The following is a 19734-nucleotide window of genomic DNA, read 5'->3' as shown; positions in this document are numbered from 1 at the left end:
GCACATTTTCGTAACTATGTCAAGGCAGCTGTCCGCAAGTTTTGCGATTGCTGCAGCAACCTAGCAGAATTAACAATAATCAAGGTTACATCCAGTCAGTAGTGATATACATGCAGAATACATCTTAGTATTAGTATATTGAGAATTAATCCCTTGTGCCAGTCACAGTACAAGTTGTGCTGGAAAATTTTGTCATCAGTGGCTTATTCACCACCTCATTGGCACGATGAGTCCAAACACCAGGGGGACTGGTACAGGGATGTGCTTGTAAGTAAAAAGAATTGGCATTGCAACGTTCCAACAAGCAGCAGTGTTTAAAGCTCTAACCTTGCATTTCTGTGCTTTGGCATAGTGCAGGACATCCTGATAATGCCGTGCATTTACCGGTGTCACATCTTGCAGTTTGGCTGTGGGTAACAGTAGAGCTTCTAGAGTTTTCTCAGGATTTCCTTGGTCAATTGCTTCATTAATGTGGCTGATTGCAATAACTCCTATGAAATGGAAAAGTTATTAAAAATGTAGTTATCAAAGAAAGATATAACATCTCATAGCAGATACAAACACACACAGCAGTAAAGGAAAGGAAAAAATCAAGTTACAAGAAAGCAGAGGCAGCAACAGCAGCTAATTTATTTTTGCTCAAATATTCACGTAAAGCTATTAAGTTGGACAATATTCCTTTCTCCTATAGTTATCTAGTCAACTGACTCTGCCTCTTCATAAAAATCAACTTTATCCCTGTCAAAAGAGGAAAACAGACTTCCTTATATGCAAGGCAGGACAACTCATGTGAACCTGAAGGAGAGGCATGATACTGCATGTAAAGATGTGCAACTACAAGTTGGCTTGTAGTGCTGAAAGACTCATTTTCAAGTCATTTCCGACGAGATCACTAGGAACCCTAGTTTACACAAACACGTACATACTGACCTCTGAACTATAGCATTACGTAGCAACTTAACCTCATTTCTTTAAATTTTACCTTAGCTAACCAAACCGAAAATATTTGCCTTCAGTTTCGCTCGAGTTTCCTGACCACTGGCACTCAGGACTTAAGTCAGCAAGCAACAGTTACGTCACAGCCCCCTAACCAGCTTTCTGCAGCTGTAAAGACTGGTACCAGCATTTTACAATCACAATATCCTCCCCCTGCAAACAGGGCTGAAGCAGGCTGCCCTGCGTCCCGGCTCCCGAAAGTCGTGCCAGAGCAGGGACCGAGCCCTGCCAAGGGCTTCGCCCTCACCTGTGACCGACGGCATCCCTGCCAGCATCCTGGGCGCTGCCGGCCAGCGAGGTCACACGCGTGACCTCATAAGTGCTCAGGAACCTCAGGAACGCGGGGGCTCGTTTAGGGAAACCGAGGCACCCTCCATCCACCCCGCGTGTCTGCTCCCGCTCGACAGCCCGCACAGCTTACATCGCAGAGCGGGATGAGAGCCCCCAGGCCTGCGCCCCCCACAGTCTGCTAGGTTTAGGTAGCAGCAAGCCGGCCAACCCTACTATTTCCGTAACGTAAAGCTTCTCTTCCTTGTACAAAGCACACTACCGCACACCACACCGACGGCAGCGTGGGGAGGGCCCACGCGTAATTTGTCAGGGAGCCCCTCACATTCAGCCTCAAAAATAAGTCTAAAAATAACCTCAGAAACCACTTACATTGGAAAGAGCGGGCAGAGGAAGCTACTCTCTAGACAGGAAATCAAACCATCTAAAACAAGGGCAGGGTAGGTAACTGCACTGCACAAATCCCTACCAATGCTCTTGTTGAAAACACGGGCTTGCAAATCATTTAACCCGAGAACTGCTTTCACATAGGACACCATCAGGAATTTCTGCCCCTACCCCGCTATGCACCTTGTGCTTACAAATTCAGCAAAATCCCCATGGGGAGACCACCTAGCGCGAGCGCTGAAGGATAATATCACTGCTGCCGCCGAGCGCCCAGAACCACAGCATTTCTCATGTGGCAGAAGGCAGGCATCTTAGGACACCTTTCAGCCAGCCAAAAAAAAAACTGGGAATACTTCAAGGAGCTTTAAAGACCAGCAGGTATTTGAAATTATTTCATATTCTTTTCTCTTGATCAGTGTCTGCACGAGGCCATTCAGCACAGAAATCTATGCACCAGGGACCAGACTATCACCTCTGCCTGCAACGTAGAGAAAAAATTACTTACTTTCATTTTCTTCTTGAATTTGCATATTAACCATGTCAATGCAGTTCTGGATATCATTCCAGCTTAAATAATCTTGGCCTTGAGATGAAGCCTCTGACTTAATAGACAATAGTGTATCAGCATAACTACAAGAAGATATAAAATACATTTATGTATTTCATATACAAGAAGTCATATAAAGAGTCAGTCAGATGTTCTGTCTATCATTTAGCATCTATTATTTTTCTCAATAAATTTCACATAAAAACTCATCTCCTGCCAGAAATTATATAGACATGCAAGCTGCCTTGTTGATTCGACACATGCATTTCGGGATCCGAAAAACTGGCACTGTCCTCTCATTCAAAGCATTGTTTCTGGCAACGTGGAATGAGGGTAATGTGTCATTCCAAGAAGCTGCAGCCTATCATGCAAATACCATTTAAATAAAAGTATTTTCAAGGACACTGCTATGGTCCAGTGCGATTCTACTTTGTTATCGACAACTAATTCCTTGGATTCTGTTTAGTTTTTTTCTTTATTTTTGGGTTTTCTTTGTTTCAAAAGTGCCATGAAATATTTGATTATGGACTTAAGATGACTGATATGCAACATCCTTAAATCTCATCATACAGTGGAATTATTTGACTCCTAGAATATTTAAACATTGACAGCAGACTTAGGAGACGGCTTAAGAGAGGAAAGTAATATCATGTTATCTAGTGGCCGATGCAGCTTCTACAACAGAGGCCTGGTGGTGCCTAGTAAGCACTGTAGCTCCTGAAAAAGCTATTTCAGACATTTCTCCTCACATATGGCTTTTCCCATGATTTTTCCTCTTCCTAACTCTCCACTGAGAATTGGGGAGAAAAGCACTGTGACTTGCTTCTTTACTGTCTTCCCTGAAGACTTTTTCCTCCTCTCTTGTGGAAAAGCCATTAGGAGCATAAATACTTTTCTCCCCCGATTCTGCCCACAGAGAGGAGATGTCAGCAGTAGATATGCTGCAGGTTCCACCTCCTTCTCCTCAACACCACGCCAAAGGGGAAAGCAGCAATGGAGCTGGGTATTCCTTTTTGCTGCATGACCTTTACTGACAAGTTTGGGAGAAACTGCGGTCAGCTTTTGCAATCCTAAGTTAAAAATCAGAGTTTCTACCCCAACATCGGATAGCAGCCCCTCCTGCCCAGAAGATAGCAGTGCTCCTTGCACACTGAGGGCCAAAGGCAGAAGGACGCAAAGAGCAACGCTCCAAGGGCAGGAGCTCCAGCTAACATCTGCTCGTTAGCAGCATTACAGACAGAGATGAGAGGGAAACCCTCACAATAGTGTAAATTCCTGTACACATCAGTTAAATAATTGTAAAAATCCTGGATCAAGCACGCAACTGCCACAATGTGAGACCAAATATCTATTTCAAGCAGAGGTCTGAAGTGAAGGGTTATCAGAGGAACACAGGTAAAAATCTGTTTCCTGCTCCGATTTGCCCTTCCAGCATTCAGCAGCCTGCGTTTAAGGGCATCCTGAGATGGAGGCTGCGTTGATCACCATACGTTTAATAGTCACAAACAGTCCTGTGGTCTATTAACTTATGTGGTGTATTTAGAGATCTTGTATGCTCCTTAGTGATGAGTTCCACTATTTTATTATTTTGTGAGAAGGCAGTTCCTATGTAAATTTTAAACTTGGTAATTGAAAGTTACCAGTCTTTTCTCACTCCAATTCTCATAAGAAAATAACACCTTTAAGTTAAAGGAGAAACTAGCAACTCTTATTAACCTTCCCCCTACCATGCAGTTTTTGCAGGCCTATGTCATGCTTCCTCTCAGGTTCTCTCTTCTAGGAAAGAGAGCGCTAAGTTACTTCATGTCTTCTGGTAGAAAACCACTCAACCCCTCATCTCCCTCACTGAACTTTTGCTGGCTCTACAGTATTCCTCGGGTAGGATGCAACCAAAGCATCCTACAGTACTCAGCACGTGGGTGGCAGCACGGATTTACACGACGACATTAAAGTTTTATTCTCTATTCTGATCAGTTTCTAATATTCTGCTCATATTGGCTGGCAGCCCTATTCAGGGATCGAGCCACAGTGACACCAGTCAAAAACCCAGTGCTAGCTACAGTGGAGTCCTCTTTTGTGTGCGTACAGTGTCGTTCCTCTTGCCCACAGGTACCACCCTCACATCAGGAGAGGCAAAGCAGCAGGCGAAGCCGGCTCTGCCGCACACGTTCTCCTGCCCCTCCTCCTGGCAGCACAGACCCTTCTTGCCCGTTGACAGGGAGGAAACCTCCCTCTGTCCAAAACACCGACCTATTGCTATCCTCACTGCTCCCCCTCAAGCTTTTGAAACACAAAGCTAGGGTGGCTCTCTTAGATTAATGTCCCTTGGCAACCTGGTAAAGAGCTTCAGCGACCAGGCCGCTGTTTTCTGTTTTGCCTCGTAATGCTTTCCAGCACCGCACTGCCATTTCCACCTCCTGTGGCTGGGAGAGAACAGGTCCATGCCCCCACGCTCTCCCACACACAGCTCTCAAGTTGTAGCGCAGCCTGATACCCTTTGCACATAGGCAATGTCCTGGAAGCAGAGCGCACAGGTAGCAGCTGGCTGTGACAAGTCAGACACGTGGCTGTGACAGCAGCTGGTGGCTTCATAGCAAAGGCTTTAAGCTAATGCTGAACATGCACGTATGCCACAGCACTGTGCCCAGCTATTTAGCAGGCAGGACTGTGGTACGTTCCTCACAGGCTTTTGCAATTCTTAAACAAAAGAATTGCTTTAAGGGGCCTCTTAGACCTTAAGGCATTAAGCACATTATCTCATTCCAAAGATCTTCCTTCAGTATTGCAGAGGTTACTGATTCACAGTTTCCAGCTACAGTTGGTTCGTGTATTAGTCTGCAAAAACACTTGTTAGAACTCAGTGTTTACTTTCCAAGAACATCTCTCCTCCACCTTGCATATCCTCTGCCCTCAAACATTTGAGGCTGTGATGGCCTATAGTTACAGAAACACGACTAGCTTGACATCTGTAATACTTTCTCTTATTAACATATTACACGTATTTGTCTCGCAACCCTTTTAACTTCACAACCAGAACACACAGGACAATTCACCTAGTAAAATGCCCACTTATCCTTTCACTGAAGTTGCCAAGTCTCATCCAGACAAGATAAAATGAACTTTTACCGTTGAAAGTTTTCTTCTTCCAGATTATTGAAGCCAATACATGGATTTCTGAGGTGATTCTTTACTGTTAGGATGTCCTTATTTTCCAAGGCCTGGTTTAGCAACACAACAGCTGATAACATTTCTACAGCAATAGACAGTTCATCATGTGCCAGGTAATTCTGTAGGACAATAATGTGCCTCAGTCAGGAAGCTAAACAAGCAGTGTAACAAATTTGGAGTTACACAATCCAGATACCATCAAGGAGATAAGATTTGATTTAAAAAATCTGAAGTGTGAAGACAAGCTTCCTAGCCACAGAAGTGTCAGAGCTTACTCAGTTTGCTACCCATTCTTCCTATCATCAGCCTTTTCCTTTTTTGCCCCACAGACCCATCCATTCTAACCTTTCCCTTTTATCAGGGTACTTCTTTCTACACAAGATGAAAACAGAATTAGTCCTCAGAGTAAGAGCATGCAAAAATTAAAAAAGGTCTGTCGATTTGTTGCAACACAAGAGCTCAGCAGAGCAAAGTGTGTCAAGAAACAACTTCTATAATTCAACATTGCTTATTCCATCAAAAATAGTCATGCAATATATAACCACGGCAAGAGTTTAAGTCTGATATTTTACATGATAAGATGTTATGTTTGTGCTCTTTCATGGCTTGACTATGTAACATCAGAGAGCAGGTCACAAGCTTTTTCACTCTTACCACAGCATTCTGTTGTTGAAGGTTGAACAGCTCAGTCTGATAAACAGCAGCAGCAAATGAGTGAACAACAGGCAACTGGGCCTCCGGTTTCATCAGTGCAACCAGTGTTTTACTAGGATCACAGTTACGAATTGCAGTATTGATATTGTCAACTGCTATAAGTTCTAGAGAACAGCAGGGAAAGAAAAACCTATTAATTTTCACACGCCATTTGCTCTTTTATGTCATGTAGATGACAATTATGTTATCCAAAGAACATCATTTGCTGTCACGGGAGAAAATAAAGGTACACACAAGGTTCTTCAAGACACAATCTGCCGAATGTTGCAAAAAACAGTGTCTGTTCAGAAGCATGCAGTACGTAACTGACTGGAGGACTTTGAAGTGCCTGAGTTTTTAGGCATTAGAGACCACCTAATGTATCTTTAATCCCAAACAATGACCTGACCCATCCCAATAAGAAGGATCTAATGTTCCTTTCGTGTTTGCTTGTGACAAGTAGTGCTTGGTATGTCAGCTCAAACACACCAGTGTCACTTCACCTCAAATGCTCTCTCCCATCTGTGTTTTGTTTCCTCCCTCTCCTCCTCCTTTGAGCAGGACCTAACTTAGCTAGAACAAGTCTATCCTGTAACACCAACGACATTTTTACCATCTGGGTTTCAGGAGGCCTGGTAAAAGGGACCAAGGACCAGGAAGGTTGGAACTGTCAGTAGCTAAACTGAGGAAAAGACGTGCTGAAGCTTTCCTTAATTCCTCTGTGCACCACTGCCCATTCATTTAACTGTCTGAGACTTCAGTCCTCACAAGCACAGCCATCTGTCCTCTTCTCTACAGCTCAAACTTCATATTAAACAGATTTCCATGAAGAAGAACGACTGCAAGCCTTCTCAGTGCACAAACAGCTCGTCTGTTTTGCTTTCTGCTGGACTGACTTCCGTAGAGGTTTGAACTCCAGCAGAAAATGCTGAAGAACACTTTGCACCTGGGCAGCCACAGAAACCTTACAACACCCCTTAGCTTAGTCACAGCTCCTGTACTTGCACGGCTGGAGGAGCCAACTCTGAAGAAACCCAGCCCAGGACACACCCAGGAACAAGTTACATTAAGATACCACTTCAGTCTTGCGCAAAGGGAAACAATCTTGAAGGTTAGAGCACATATGGCAGAATAAAGAATGGCAATTATGCAAATGTCATTTCCATCAGTAAAATAACCCCCAACTCCTCCACCTTATCTTACGGCTTTTCTTTGCTATTATCTAGGGCATGTTTTTAGTCACCACTAACTGCTCAAGCCTGTACAAGACTGCTTGCACCGTGGACACCATCCACATTTCGTACATGGAGCAGCACTCAGATCATATTATACAATACGCAAGCTTTGAAAACCTTCCTAAGTAACCAGGCCCACTTAAATAAACTCTTCTCATTTCAATTGCTCTGAAGCATGGTCACATGTTGTTCTTGACAGCTCTCTTTTTTGCTATTCTTGAGGTTAGAAAAAGCAAAAGGCTCTTAAAGCTACTGCATGCATGTTTTCTTAGAGAAAAAAAGTGAAGAGTAAAAGACACAACAAAACTAGACTAACTGGGTAGTCAGTAACTAAGCCTTTGATTTCCAGTTTAGAAGCAAAGCATGCAACTTGCAAACCAAACTCCATTTAAATTCTTCACGCTCCAGTAACCAAAACTGCTATTTCTTCCTTTTTAATCAAACGTAAGAAATAAATCACTTTCCAAATCACTGTTACTATACTTCATACATCACCATTTTCTTTCCCATTTCCTTCACAAAGGAGCAACTCTTTTATAGGAAAGTCCTGCACACCATGCCTACCCTAGGCTAACATTTCATGCATTAAGTCAAGCTTATCTTCTGGCTTAAGTTTACCTCACAGTACCACCCTTAAGTCACATTACAAAAGCGATTAGCCTGGGTCCAAAGCACTGAAAATAATGCCAGAGACAAAACAGCCACTAAGCCATGCCAGGTGCAGCATGAAATGACAGCAGTTTAACCAAAGCTGAATCTCCTAGCAAAGCAGCTTCCAGTCAAAAGAAGCAATTGCCAATACACGCACTGCAAATTTAGATCCCCCTTAACCATATTTGTAAAAACTAACTTTTGTATTTTAGCATTTCACTGTGACATTCTTAGCAGGCTAGGAACAGATTAGAGATGTGTATCTAAAAGTGAGAATAATTTTCCTCTGCTATGTGATTGCAAAACATTCTTCCATTTGATCATTCTGTTTTAACTCTACAAGGATTGTGGTCACTCCCAAGTGGAGGTTAACACTGTGCAGATGAGTATTTGTTCAAGCCATCAAGCCATGCATTGTGTTCAGTTTAAGTCAATGTGTTTATCAGTAGCTGAAATAATTCAAAGAAAAAAGTGTTAGCTACCTCAGATAAAAGAATATATCCAACGCAGCACAGATTGGTGACTTGGCAATTGTGACACTAAGAAGAACAGTAACAAAAGTAAAATGCAATGCATATGGTTTCAGTTTCAGAAACCGTGTTTACATGCAAGGAATGGTGGATTCAACTGATCAGCTTAATTAACAAATTAATGAAACGGTGATGGTAAAAACGAATATTAAGATATTTACTCACTAAGCTTGTGAGCCTCAGCTTCCGCATTGGCAACACTAACTTCTTTCTGTATTTCACTTTTGTCGAGCATATTTGGAAACCCTGCTATCTAACAGATCAGAAAAAGAGATTCAATTATGCTTTAAAATATATTGGGGGAAGAGGGATAAAAATCCTTTGATGGAACACTAGGATTGGAGTGTACTATTGGCCGAGTGTCAAATACAAAGGTACATTTAAACCCAGCATTTATTTTTCCCCATGAATTTCTTATTTTGATCTTATTTGAAATGATGAATTTTCTCCTAAAAGCTCAATTGCTCCAATACTCTTCCTCCAGTGTTACCGCTTCAATACCACCTTTTTTTGTTGCACTCAAATTTAAAATTCATTTTCAAGCATGGTATTGGAGTTGTATGCTACATCTCAAGTTTTCTTTTTACACCTGAAGTACTAACTTCTTATGAGTGCATCATGCATTTTACAGCGAATGCAACTAGTTTGCTATTGATTAGTAAATCAGTTATTTTTAATCCTTTATAAAATTGCTCCATAAGTGATGCTGGGTATAGAGTAAGGTATTTTATCTTGATTAATCAGGGGAAAAAACTCAAGCTGATGTGTCAGGACAGTACCCATTCCATTCAATTACCTGCATTTTCTGTTCTTTAGAATCACACAATTGCATTAGGTACCATGAGGAATTTTGCGGCAGAACTTCAAGTAGGCTCAGAGCAGGACGGTTCAAACCTGCCATCAGCGCCACTTCATCTTGCCGGTCAATAGCCTCATTCACTTGGACTAAAGCTATATGAACTGAAATGAAAACAATGCTTATAAACAGCAAATATGCTTTGCAAAAAAAAAAATCCATTGCTGTCGGCATCTCATATTTTGTAAAAGCCAACTAGAGGGTCAGTCTTCATCCAGCAGAGGATTACTTTTCAAGACCAATTCTACTGAAGGAGTTTCTAGCTCAGTATGAGCTCATGTGGGAGCAGTTCACCCACAGATAACTTTAATGAATGGACACTTATGAATGAATTTCAGGTCTATATAGAAGAGGGGGTCAAAATTTACAGAATTCCGCACACAACAGGAACTCACAAACATAAGGAAACAAAAGCAGGCAAAAACGATATGATCCTGAACTGTGGAGTCCTTTCAGCAAAAAACAAACGCACAGACAATAGTCCCCAGAAGATTAGCAAAGAAGGAGCAGCAAGAAAAAAAAATCCACACTGTTGTAGACAGACATTAACTACTTCAGCGTGTGTTAACGAATTTCCACAGAAATATTTTGTTTATCCCTGTGGATTCAAGTCAGGTTAAAGCTTGAGTCTGGAAAATCATTTATGTTGTACGTGCACACTTTCATAAGGATCCAGAATGGCTTACTATTGATCTTATTGATATTGCCTTGAATCTCAGCTTGTGTCAGCAGCTCTTCATAGACATCTCTCTCCTCTTCTGAGATTGTGCCATTCTAAAAAAACAAAATCTTTGCTAGTAAATAAAAAGTTTGCAGACAGAACAGCAATTAGCGTAGCCATTAAAACTGAATGAACTGACATATTTACTGGTTTACTTGTAAATGAATATTTGTTGACAACATGAATCAAAAAATTGCACTTTGTGGTCACTGGCTGAGCAACATTTAAAGCATTTCTGCCTCCTGTAAAACATTCATGTAAAAATAGTATGAAAACCATGAATGAGCATACATACTGTGAGTGCTAATAAAATACCACTACCTTAAGTCTTGCATTTGACTCTTTTCTCCTTTTAGCTTCAAAGAGTTCGTCCTGATATTCCTGTGCAAGTTCCTCATCCACGTTAAGCAACATTGCATTCGGGTTCCTCAGAGTTACAATAGTCTGCTCTGCTATTCCCTTCTCAATAGCTTCATTAATTGCTATTACTGCAGCATGCACTGAAATTAAAAGCAAAATCCAATATTTCAGGAAGCAATGAAAAATACTTAATTCAAGTGCTTTCGATTCCTCTCCTCCCTTTTTTTAAAAAAAAGAACAAAACAATAACATGCTATTGGCATTATAAACGCATAGCTTGCTTTCTTAGATCTTGCGAAGTCGTCAAGCAACAAGAAATGACTTAGCTGTTGTTGCAAGACAACAAAATAATTCTATTTAAGAATAGAAGTAAAAGAACCAAAGAACTACAGTTTGTATGTATGATCATGTGAGCAACTTAGCAGTGGCTTGTCATATCCGTGCACATTTGCACAGCTGCCCCATGCATGTTCTCAGTTCCTTTAGCTTAAACCCCTGGGATTGCCACCCACCTCACTCAAGACACTTGCATAATACCAGGTTGGAAACAGAGTTGGAAACCTTCCATATCATATATTCCTCATATCCATCTATTATTTGTACTGTCACTGTTTCTTCTGATCTATTTGAAATGGATGTTTAACATGTACATAACAATTTATATATTCCCCTTCAGTGTGCCCCACTCCTGATGCTCAGCTTAGATGACAATAACACAAACACTCAATGCTTGCTCCAAGGTAGCTTTGCTAGCATGTCACTGTCTGTTCCACTTTTCCCCCTCTTCTCCTAGCTAGGAGGTACTATAGTCATAAATCGTTTTACTGACAGAGAATAAGACTTACGAGTTGCAGTTCATTATGCAAGACCTGTGTTACTTAGAAGGCGATCATGTGCAGGAACTGAAAGCACATTTGGTATCATTTCTCTTATCTAAGGGATCTTGCATGTCCATAAAGACATAAGGGACATACAAAAGTACCATCTAAAGTAACTGTATCTGAAAGATTCCACACAAGAGCACAAGGACATTCAAACTCCATGAAACCTGTCCCCAGAAAACAGCTAAAACTTCCCAGGCAGAGCTAGGGAATTGCTTAGGATGAACCATCTCCTTTCCTTACTGAGGTCCCCCCAGACCAGGAAACAGAGGAAGACAGGGACACTGGTGTGCTGGACTCCAGTTCTGTCACCTGCAGAGCTGTGGGACAGCAACAGACTTCAGACAGGGAAGAACAACATCCAAAGGGCATCTCAGAGTTCCCCAAAAGTTACTGGCATAGGAAGATTGGCAAAAAATCTCATAGCACTTCAGTACACCCAGACAGCTCACTAACATTGCATTGCTGCTAAATCTCTCCTTTGAGAGAACAGAGCTTCTATGAAAGTACAAACCAAAACTACCTGGCAATTAAGTTAGATATAGAAAGTCCTTTTGGGGAAGTGCCAGTCCACCCCTCCGAGGTGCACCCTGCACACCGCTGGACCCCGAGGAGGAGCCTGAGATCAGTTTCGTGGAAGGGCATCCTCCAGAACTACAGTATGTCCCAGTCGCAACAGCAGCTGCTAGACAAAATATCCAGGGTATTGCCTAGTGGCACCATCCATCTCAAATATTTTACAGGTGTTACTGTATATAATGTAATTCCTGATAAATACTTATCTAGATACTACCCTGGAAAAGGAACACTAGGTGACCTGAGATCTTTTCTATTTTCTGCAGTTCTTCAATACACACCTAGTGTGCCCTTCCCATTTATCACCAGAGCAGCTTGTCTAGAATTAATTTTCAAGTCACCAGTGAGACGCCGGGGGAACAGGGAACACCATCTTTCCTCTTCTATCAACAGTACTTTGAAATTTACTTTCTAGGTGGCCACCTAGCATGATTTTGCTAAACCTGAAAAGAATATTCAGTAAAAGAATTTTTCTTCCGATTTAAATGTAATTGAGGGCTTATACATGAGCTTAGAGCCTTCAATTCCTTTCAGCATATTAAGAAAATTAAAGATGCTTGTCAATGATTAGGACACTTGAGTTTTTAACAAGATCAAGGAATGCACAAGTATAATGAAGTAAAACACAAGAGTAGACCACTGGAAGTTGAACACTAAAGCATAAAATGAAGCTGTGTGTTCTCAGAGAGGGCAGTTACTGGAACAACTTGCCTAGTTATTGGTGGATCTTCCATTGCTTGGCATTAAATTCATGACTGAAAGTTGTTCTAAAAGAATTTCCTCTAGCTCAATTTAGTAGAGCAGCACAGGATGAACTTAAGCAGCCTGCACGATGGAGGAGGTGCAAGCAGAGAGCCACCCTGGTTCATCCTGATGTTGGAAGATATCACCCCCGCGCCCTCATGCAATAGCACATGTATCGGAAGGATGCAGCCTCTCCCATTTATGTAAGATACCTCCCTGACAGGAACAGCATGCTTTGGAAGCAGCATGTTAGACACTTCCCTCTTGCAGGGCTTCCACTTCAATCCTCACAAGCATGTGACAGCTCCCATAACAGATATTTCCTGCTCTGGGGCAAGGCATGTTATCTATAGCACACTTCTAGCCCTAAGAACCAGAGCCAGCATCAGCAAAGCTTACTTTTGTATGGGACACTGAAAACACTTCAGAAGTTACAAAAATCTTTCAGAAAAAGGAAGCTGCAGCCCTTTCAACTCTGGGGGAGGAAGGAAGCTTACTGGAAAAGTGTTTGACTGTCACTAAATCTCTGAAAATTTGCAAAACAAACAAAAATCAGCAGACAAAGCATCCCTCCTTTCAAAGACAATATTTTACAAGTGCCTTGGCAAAAGCATGCACAACATTACGCTATAGCGTAGGCTCCAAAAGATACAACACAGGATAAATCAACATGAGGAAGCATGTTTCAAATTAAGATTTGGAAGCTTTAGCCCATATTTTAAGTAATGATCTGAAGCAGCTTATTTAAATTTTGCTACTTTGCCATTAAATACTTCGCAAGGTCTAACAAAGTTGTGATGCAACTTAATTATAACAGCTTTTTATTTTGCCCTGTGTTTAAAGGTTAGCCTACAGCACTGTTGTTGGTTTTATCAATGATCCACTGTACTGCTGAATGCTCTCCTCTGGCTCTTCTGTTCTTCAGGTTGCTCCTCTGAATAGAGGCAGTATTTTCAAAATAAAGTAACTAAGCTCAAGCATGAATTTAAGTGGACGTTTATTTGATGTCATTTCAGTTCAAGTAATTTCTTTTTGTTTTTTAATTTCATTCCACAAAGGAATTGGAATATAGAAGACGACACATGGATAGGCTTGGGCAAGAAGAGGCATTTAATTTTTCTTTTAATTGGAAGCTGTCCAATATAGATTTAAAAGTACCAGCACCATGCATCAAATTACCTAAAAAGAAACAGCTTATTTCTGATGCTGCAGTGGCAAGTGCCCTCCAGCAGAGCTTTCCCCCACTGTGGGGCATGTCAGCAGTCACAAAGCTGCCTGTGGAGGCAAGCAGTTCCTCTACATGCCCACTACAAGCCACCATACAGGAGAAAGTGGTCCATCTAGTCCAGTGTTGTCCTCATAGCAACCTGACCAAGTGTTTTCATAAGCAGCCCAACACAGGCTGGAGGCACAGAGAGGATATCTTGTTCTAAGGAAGGTCTCCCCCAACTGAGTACTTAGGGAGACTTGTGTTCAAGTTAAGCCAGTCCTTAAGTTTCCTTGGCGTTTGTGATGACTGTGTTAATGCTGTTACCATTAGGCTAGCAGTTCAGCCTAATTACGCAGTGAAGCACCTCTGACATTTCACTTCTCATTTGATACTTTTCACTTTTATTCAAGATGCTGTCTTCATTGGCCCTTCGTACCCCGTGGTGTGGAAGCACAGAAAAAGCTCAATTTGTCATGTCAAAAGCATACCAGGTACCAGGACACTAAGCGCAGGTACAAGCTGGTAAGACAAATCTTTATTCCTGTCAAAGATATATGTCAATGCAGATACGTAAGAGAAGATGTTTTCTGCTCGAAAATGCAGACTGACAAATTGCAAAAGGCCTTATAACAATAACGCAATGTGATAGCCAATGAACGCTTAATAAATACCAAAAACTATAAGAGATGGCAAACTAGATGAATTAACAATAAATAGATAGAAAGTAATTTAAAGTTCTGTCAGTGTGTTCAGTAAAAAATAGAAAAGAAACCACACTTACATGCAGCTTCATCCACTGATAATTCACTGGCCAGAATCCCACCGATTTTACTAAAAGATGGCATCTGTATACCATACTTCTCTAGCTCCTTTCGCATGTTGCTGATTTCTTCCTCTGTTTATATATAAAAAAGAACTATTAACAGAACCAAACCTGAAGAATTTCTTTATGAATCACCATATCGACAAATACACATGCAATTTCTTAAAAGTCTGTGACTAGGGATTAACAGTTTTTCTTCCCCATTTTGAAGGAATCTCTAAGACATGACAAGTATTCCACGTAAATTCACCCCCTTCCATCCTTCAGAGATTGACATTAATTAAAAACAGCAGCCTCCCACCTGTTTAATTAGGATGTGTTCAGGACAGCCTTGGGGGAGGAGAAAGAACATAATGGGAAATATGTACAATGTTAGCAGATTTAGTGGCTGAAGAAAATTATCTAATGTATGATTAGATAAGCAGTTCATTACCTGTGAAGTCCACTTTTCCCAGCAGGTCCTGAATTTGTGGTGCTAATCCTAGTTTGAATAGATATAAACTGCAAAGAAGAAAATTAAAATAAAAAATCCTGCATGTTTGTTGAGGTGTCTGCTTTCTGCACAAGTGAAACAAATGTTTGTATTGGTATAACTACCACTGAAATTCATTCTTTGATCCTTGACTTTTCCATGGATAGATACGGAATAAACCTATCTACAATTTTCTTTACGCTGCATTTTAAGTCCTACAGAAAGAGGAGTCTTTTTGACTTGAAGATGTTTCAAGGAAGCGTCTTTAAAAGAGACACACTGTCAATGTATTTCAGATCACAGGTGATGTGTAAAGAAGTACAAACCTTAATGGAAGATAATTAAAAAAAATCAAAACTAGCATTGGGAAGATCAAGTTATGAAGGCACTTTAGTACACCTTATAGTTTTGGATCTATGTACTGTTTCAAGTTAAGCTATTACATCCTTATAATCGACAGCTGAAGATAGATGCACACAAATCACTGACACCCTTGTTACTTAACATAGATGAACAAGGACCTGTATGCCCATCCACGCTCCTCAAAACATGTTTGTCATTATTTTGCTTTTGGAACATGAAGCAAGCTCAATGTAAGAGGGCTCTCCAGGAACTAAGGCTTTTGTTTCAGCATAGCATGAAAACCTATACTAATTATTCCTAAAGCTCTGTAGCAGTATCTGAAGAACAGCTGAGTAAATACATATTTTATCTATATCTCTCCAAAACAAGGCAGATATTTATCTACAAAAAAAGGAAGTTTCTATAATTTATCAGTGAAACACACAATGAACAAGTGAATTTTGTGAGCAGGGCTCAACTCTCAGCAGGTAGATTTTAAAAATAAAATGCTTTAATAATATTCTTCCAGGAGGATTATTTTGTCCCTCTCTCTTTTTTTGATGCCTTTACCCACAACTTCATGTGCTGCAGTTGGGCATTGTGGCTTGAGGTTTTGCTGAGGGGCACATTTCCTTTTCGGTTTTCTTTTAGCTACTCCTGAATTGCAGGATGAGATCTCAAAACAAGTATTAGCAGCTGGTGCATTTATTTCTGTGCACAACAGTCAGTATTTTGTCTGTCATGCTACCATGGCTGCTTCTGCACCCTGTCACAATGTGGACAGAGGCAAAAAACACATCCCACATTCGCAAGAGACTTCTGACTGCTGCAGCCCTCCCAATCATTGCAACTGCTATTTTTACCTTTCAAAGCAGTCTTAAATGCAACTTAACTATACCAGGACAAAAATACCCAACTATAGTATCTATTGAACTAGGTCCTCCCTTTATCCTAAACTGCCCACCCATCTTTCCATGCAGGCTTTAAAAAAAGTTTTTACTGTAACTTGAAGGCAAGGGCACAATCCCAGCTACAGTGCTCGCAGCACAGGGTGTTGGACCAGTGGTTACAGAAACCAACAGCACCGCAAGGGCGCGTGGGCTTTTTGGGGGTCGCTATGCTGGGGAGATGCAGAGAAGAAGTGATCTGAACTTTAGGGAGTCCTGGTTTTGCCGTTTAGCACTGCAGGAGGGTACCAAGGACTTTACCCATGCGCTCCTTTGTTCGGATAAACTCACTAGCCACAAGATGGTGCTGAAAATTTGCTGCGAGTCTTGCATGGGGCACACAGAGGCTTCCAGCCTGCAGTCAGGTATAAATTCACTTGAAAAACAGCAGGCTTAACACATTTATAGATGTAACTTGAACTTTAGAACACCCATATAAAAATCACAATCAGCGGGACCAGGGTTGAGAAAGCTGGATGGATATGAGGCACCAGGAGCAAGAGAAACAGAAAGGGGAGATGGGAACTCCCAGGTGCAATTCCCTTGGTGCTGCCCACACACACACACACTCCAGTTCTGATGAACCAAAGGTTCTTGGATCTTGTTGTTAAGCTTAGGTCCTGCATAACACCATCCAGTTTTTTCATGCCTATATTTGTTATACTGTTAAAAAAGTGTGTTTGTTATTGCCTCACTTCCTAGGAAAAATAATGTTTTGACACTGTCAAGCTTCAGAGGGATAGTTTGTCCAGAACACAATGATCTGGTTCCAAAGAGTATTTGCAAGCTAAATATTTAAGAAAAATTTTTCTAAGCACAGCTATTTAGGAAAAAGAATCATTGTTTGCATTTTACTTCAAATGAAACAGTTCTTAACTTCATTTAGCCCACGTGCTGATCCGAATCAGCTTTTATAAGAAAAGTGGTGCAAGAAATGAAAACTAAACCTTTGTATTTTCAAGTCTAGTCTTAACTATCAGTGTTTCAACCAGGCAAAAAAGCCTAGGAGTAATTATATTTAACACAAATCTAGAAATTGTTTGCCAGGACACTCCTTCCCAGACAGAGCAGTGATGGATTTGACAGTGCAAGTCATTTCACGTATTCTAAGGGAAATGTTCTCCATTTCAGGCTTGAACCAGAACACTCATCTTAAAAACATATTTAAACCATTTTGCTTAGAGTCATTGCCTGTCTTCAGGCCCTCCATCTGCTCAAAGACCAGCAAAACCTTAAAGAACCAAAGATGTTCCCTGCAGAGTGTTAACATTTCAGATGTCAAAGAGACACTGTGGGTAGATGGGACTTCTTGCTTGCATTACCTAGAGTTAAGGCTATTTTACACTTAAAGGACCCTTTATAATTTTAGCAGCTTTAAGCATTTCAATTAAATTATGCACATTGACTGTGCTTCAGTCTGAATTCATTTTGGAAAGCCTCAACTAAAAATGGATTTATGATTTCCAAGAATGAGATGAAGATAAAATATCCTGTGTTTAAAAAAATTCTTGTAGTTTTGTTGGAAAGCTCAAGGATCCTAATGTTTGAGTAACAACTTGATAACAGCTCAGAAAAAACAAAGTTTTTCACCTCTCAGAAAGGGTGCTCAGTTTTCCCAAGTTATAAGATGCTCTAAGATGCATCAGAAGATGCATCAGATCTCTAAGATGCATCAGAATTTAGCATTTAAATCCTGCGGTGATTCTTCATATAGCAATCATGTTCATTTGCTACAGATGCAAAGGGGAAAAGTTGGCTTGCTCTTTCCGGATGCTGTGGTGCCAGACAGAACAACAGGGACACCAGCTTTTCTAAACTCAATAGCTACTGCACTAATTCTCAGGCAGCCTGGAGAGGATGCCCTGACAAACGCGAAGGACTGAGCAGGACACAAAGAGGCAGCAATACACAGCGCAGGATGAGGAGAGTGCAGGTCAGTAATTCCAGCAGCAGCAGAACTGGGAACAAAACTGCAGTGCCAAGTCCCTCTGGTGCCAGCACAACTGGCTGGAATATCCCCTCCCTAATTGCTGTCGCCAAGGCTGAGAACTTGACTGCACCTGATCTGCTTTCTATGTAGTTTGCATGAAATTCAACACAGATTCTGGAGTCCGAGTTGAAAGACAATTGCGACATGCATTTTAGGAAAAGGCATGCAGATAAATGAAGCTTGACAACCCTTTGAGTCTCACATCCTGCATGTGATGAACACACAGGGCTCTGTGCTGTCATGGGAAAGTCTCATAAGCAAAAGCATCGCAAGTGCTTCCCCCCTTCCTGAGACTCGATACATTTGATGTATTTTACATAAAGCCTATTTCTAAAATTGTAACTCAGAACTAAAGTCAGAGTTACAGCTTTGTGCTGGTATGTGTCAAGGAAAAGACAAGGTAAACAAGATAAACTTTGAAGTGAAAGCCAAAATAACACACTGACCAGTTCTCATAGCAGCATAAATCCTGGGACAGGTCAGGCTGGAAAAAGGAAAACTCCTACCCAAAGGCCAATCCACTGCAAAATGCAGTTCAAGAACAAAAAGTTACATTACCATTACAGTCACTAGACAGGTCTTAAGGAGTTATCTCAAGGATGGCTTATTATTCACGTTTCACGTAACATTCAAATCTGCAGCTGATGAAGTCCTCCACACATGAGCAAACAAACATTTGCAAACCTCATTGTGTTCCACCCCTGCAAAATATCTGAACAAAGACGGTGACATCAGCGGAGGGGAACGCAGCCCACCATTTCAGCCTGAGCTGTTTAGCATTAGGAGCCCCATGTGTCCACTTCAGGAAATCGCTTCAAGCTTACATAAGACACTTGCTGACAGAAGCGACTGCGCTACACAGTTTTGGACGATAGCTACCCTCAGACAATCCTGGTGATGCTGCACAGTCAGTAGTACACCAGGCATAATAATTTCAAGTGGCCACATTCGTCACAGCTGACAAACACAAGAGTTGCCAATTCCAAGTACTCAGCATTTGAAAGAAATGTGTTGAACTTTAGTAGTATACCTTGTTTATTGGTACACACGTACTGTGTGCATATAAGCACCAGTGAAATGCTGGTGTGTGCATCATTTCAAAGATTAGACTGTAAAATGTTTCAATAAGAGCATATATTGTGTAGTTTCTGACCTATAACCCTGGGGCAGTTGATGTGCCTATGAATGCCATTAGGAACATGGAAAGGAGAGAGCTTGGGGCATAAGTTAGCTATGCCTCTGCAAGCCTAATAGGTAAGAAGAAAGTTATGAAAGAAAAAGATCTCCATGTGCAGGAAATGAGCTAGGAGAGCCACA

The 19734-nt window shown here is 41.2% G+C and overlaps 1 protein-coding gene across 12 annotated transcripts in view; it reads right to left on the bottom strand.

Annotated features, from left to right (window-relative positions):
• The window catches only part of LOC104152944 (ras GTPase-activating-like protein IQGAP2), a 132533-nt gene that overhangs the window by 41047 nt on the left and 71752 nt on the right, over positions 1–19734 (bottom strand). For 5 of the 12 annotated variants that reach the window (XM_068927676.1, XM_068927678.1, XM_068927686.1 and 2 more), the window contains 10 exons: positions 15100–15167; positions 14625–14738; positions 10391–10572; positions 10038–10125; positions 9292–9455; positions 8661–8748; positions 6041–6204; positions 5345–5505; positions 2177–2301; positions 328–491 (listed from right to left, as the gene is read on the bottom strand). In XM_068927676.1, the coding sequence (XP_068783777.1) occupies positions 328–491; positions 2177–2301; positions 5345–5505; positions 6041–6204; positions 8661–8748; positions 9292–9455; positions 10038–10125; positions 10391–10572; positions 14625–14738; positions 15100–15167 (1318 nt within the window). The remainder of the gene's footprint in view (positions 1–327; positions 492–2176; positions 2302–5344; positions 5506–6040; positions 6205–8660; positions 8749–9291; positions 9456–10037; positions 10126–10390; positions 10573–14624; positions 14739–15099; positions 15168–19734) is intronic. The other 7 variants (XM_068927677.1, XM_068927680.1, XM_068927684.1 and 4 more) reach the window with 6 other exon arrangements.

The sequence above is a fragment of the Struthio camelus genome, chromosome Z (genome assembly GCF_040807025.1).
Source record: "Struthio camelus isolate bStrCam1 chromosome Z, bStrCam1.hap1, whole genome shotgun sequence".
NCBI lineage: Eukaryota > Metazoa > Chordata > Aves > Struthioniformes > Struthionidae > Struthio > Struthio camelus.
This window is presented reverse-complemented; position numbering and strand designations above follow the sequence as displayed.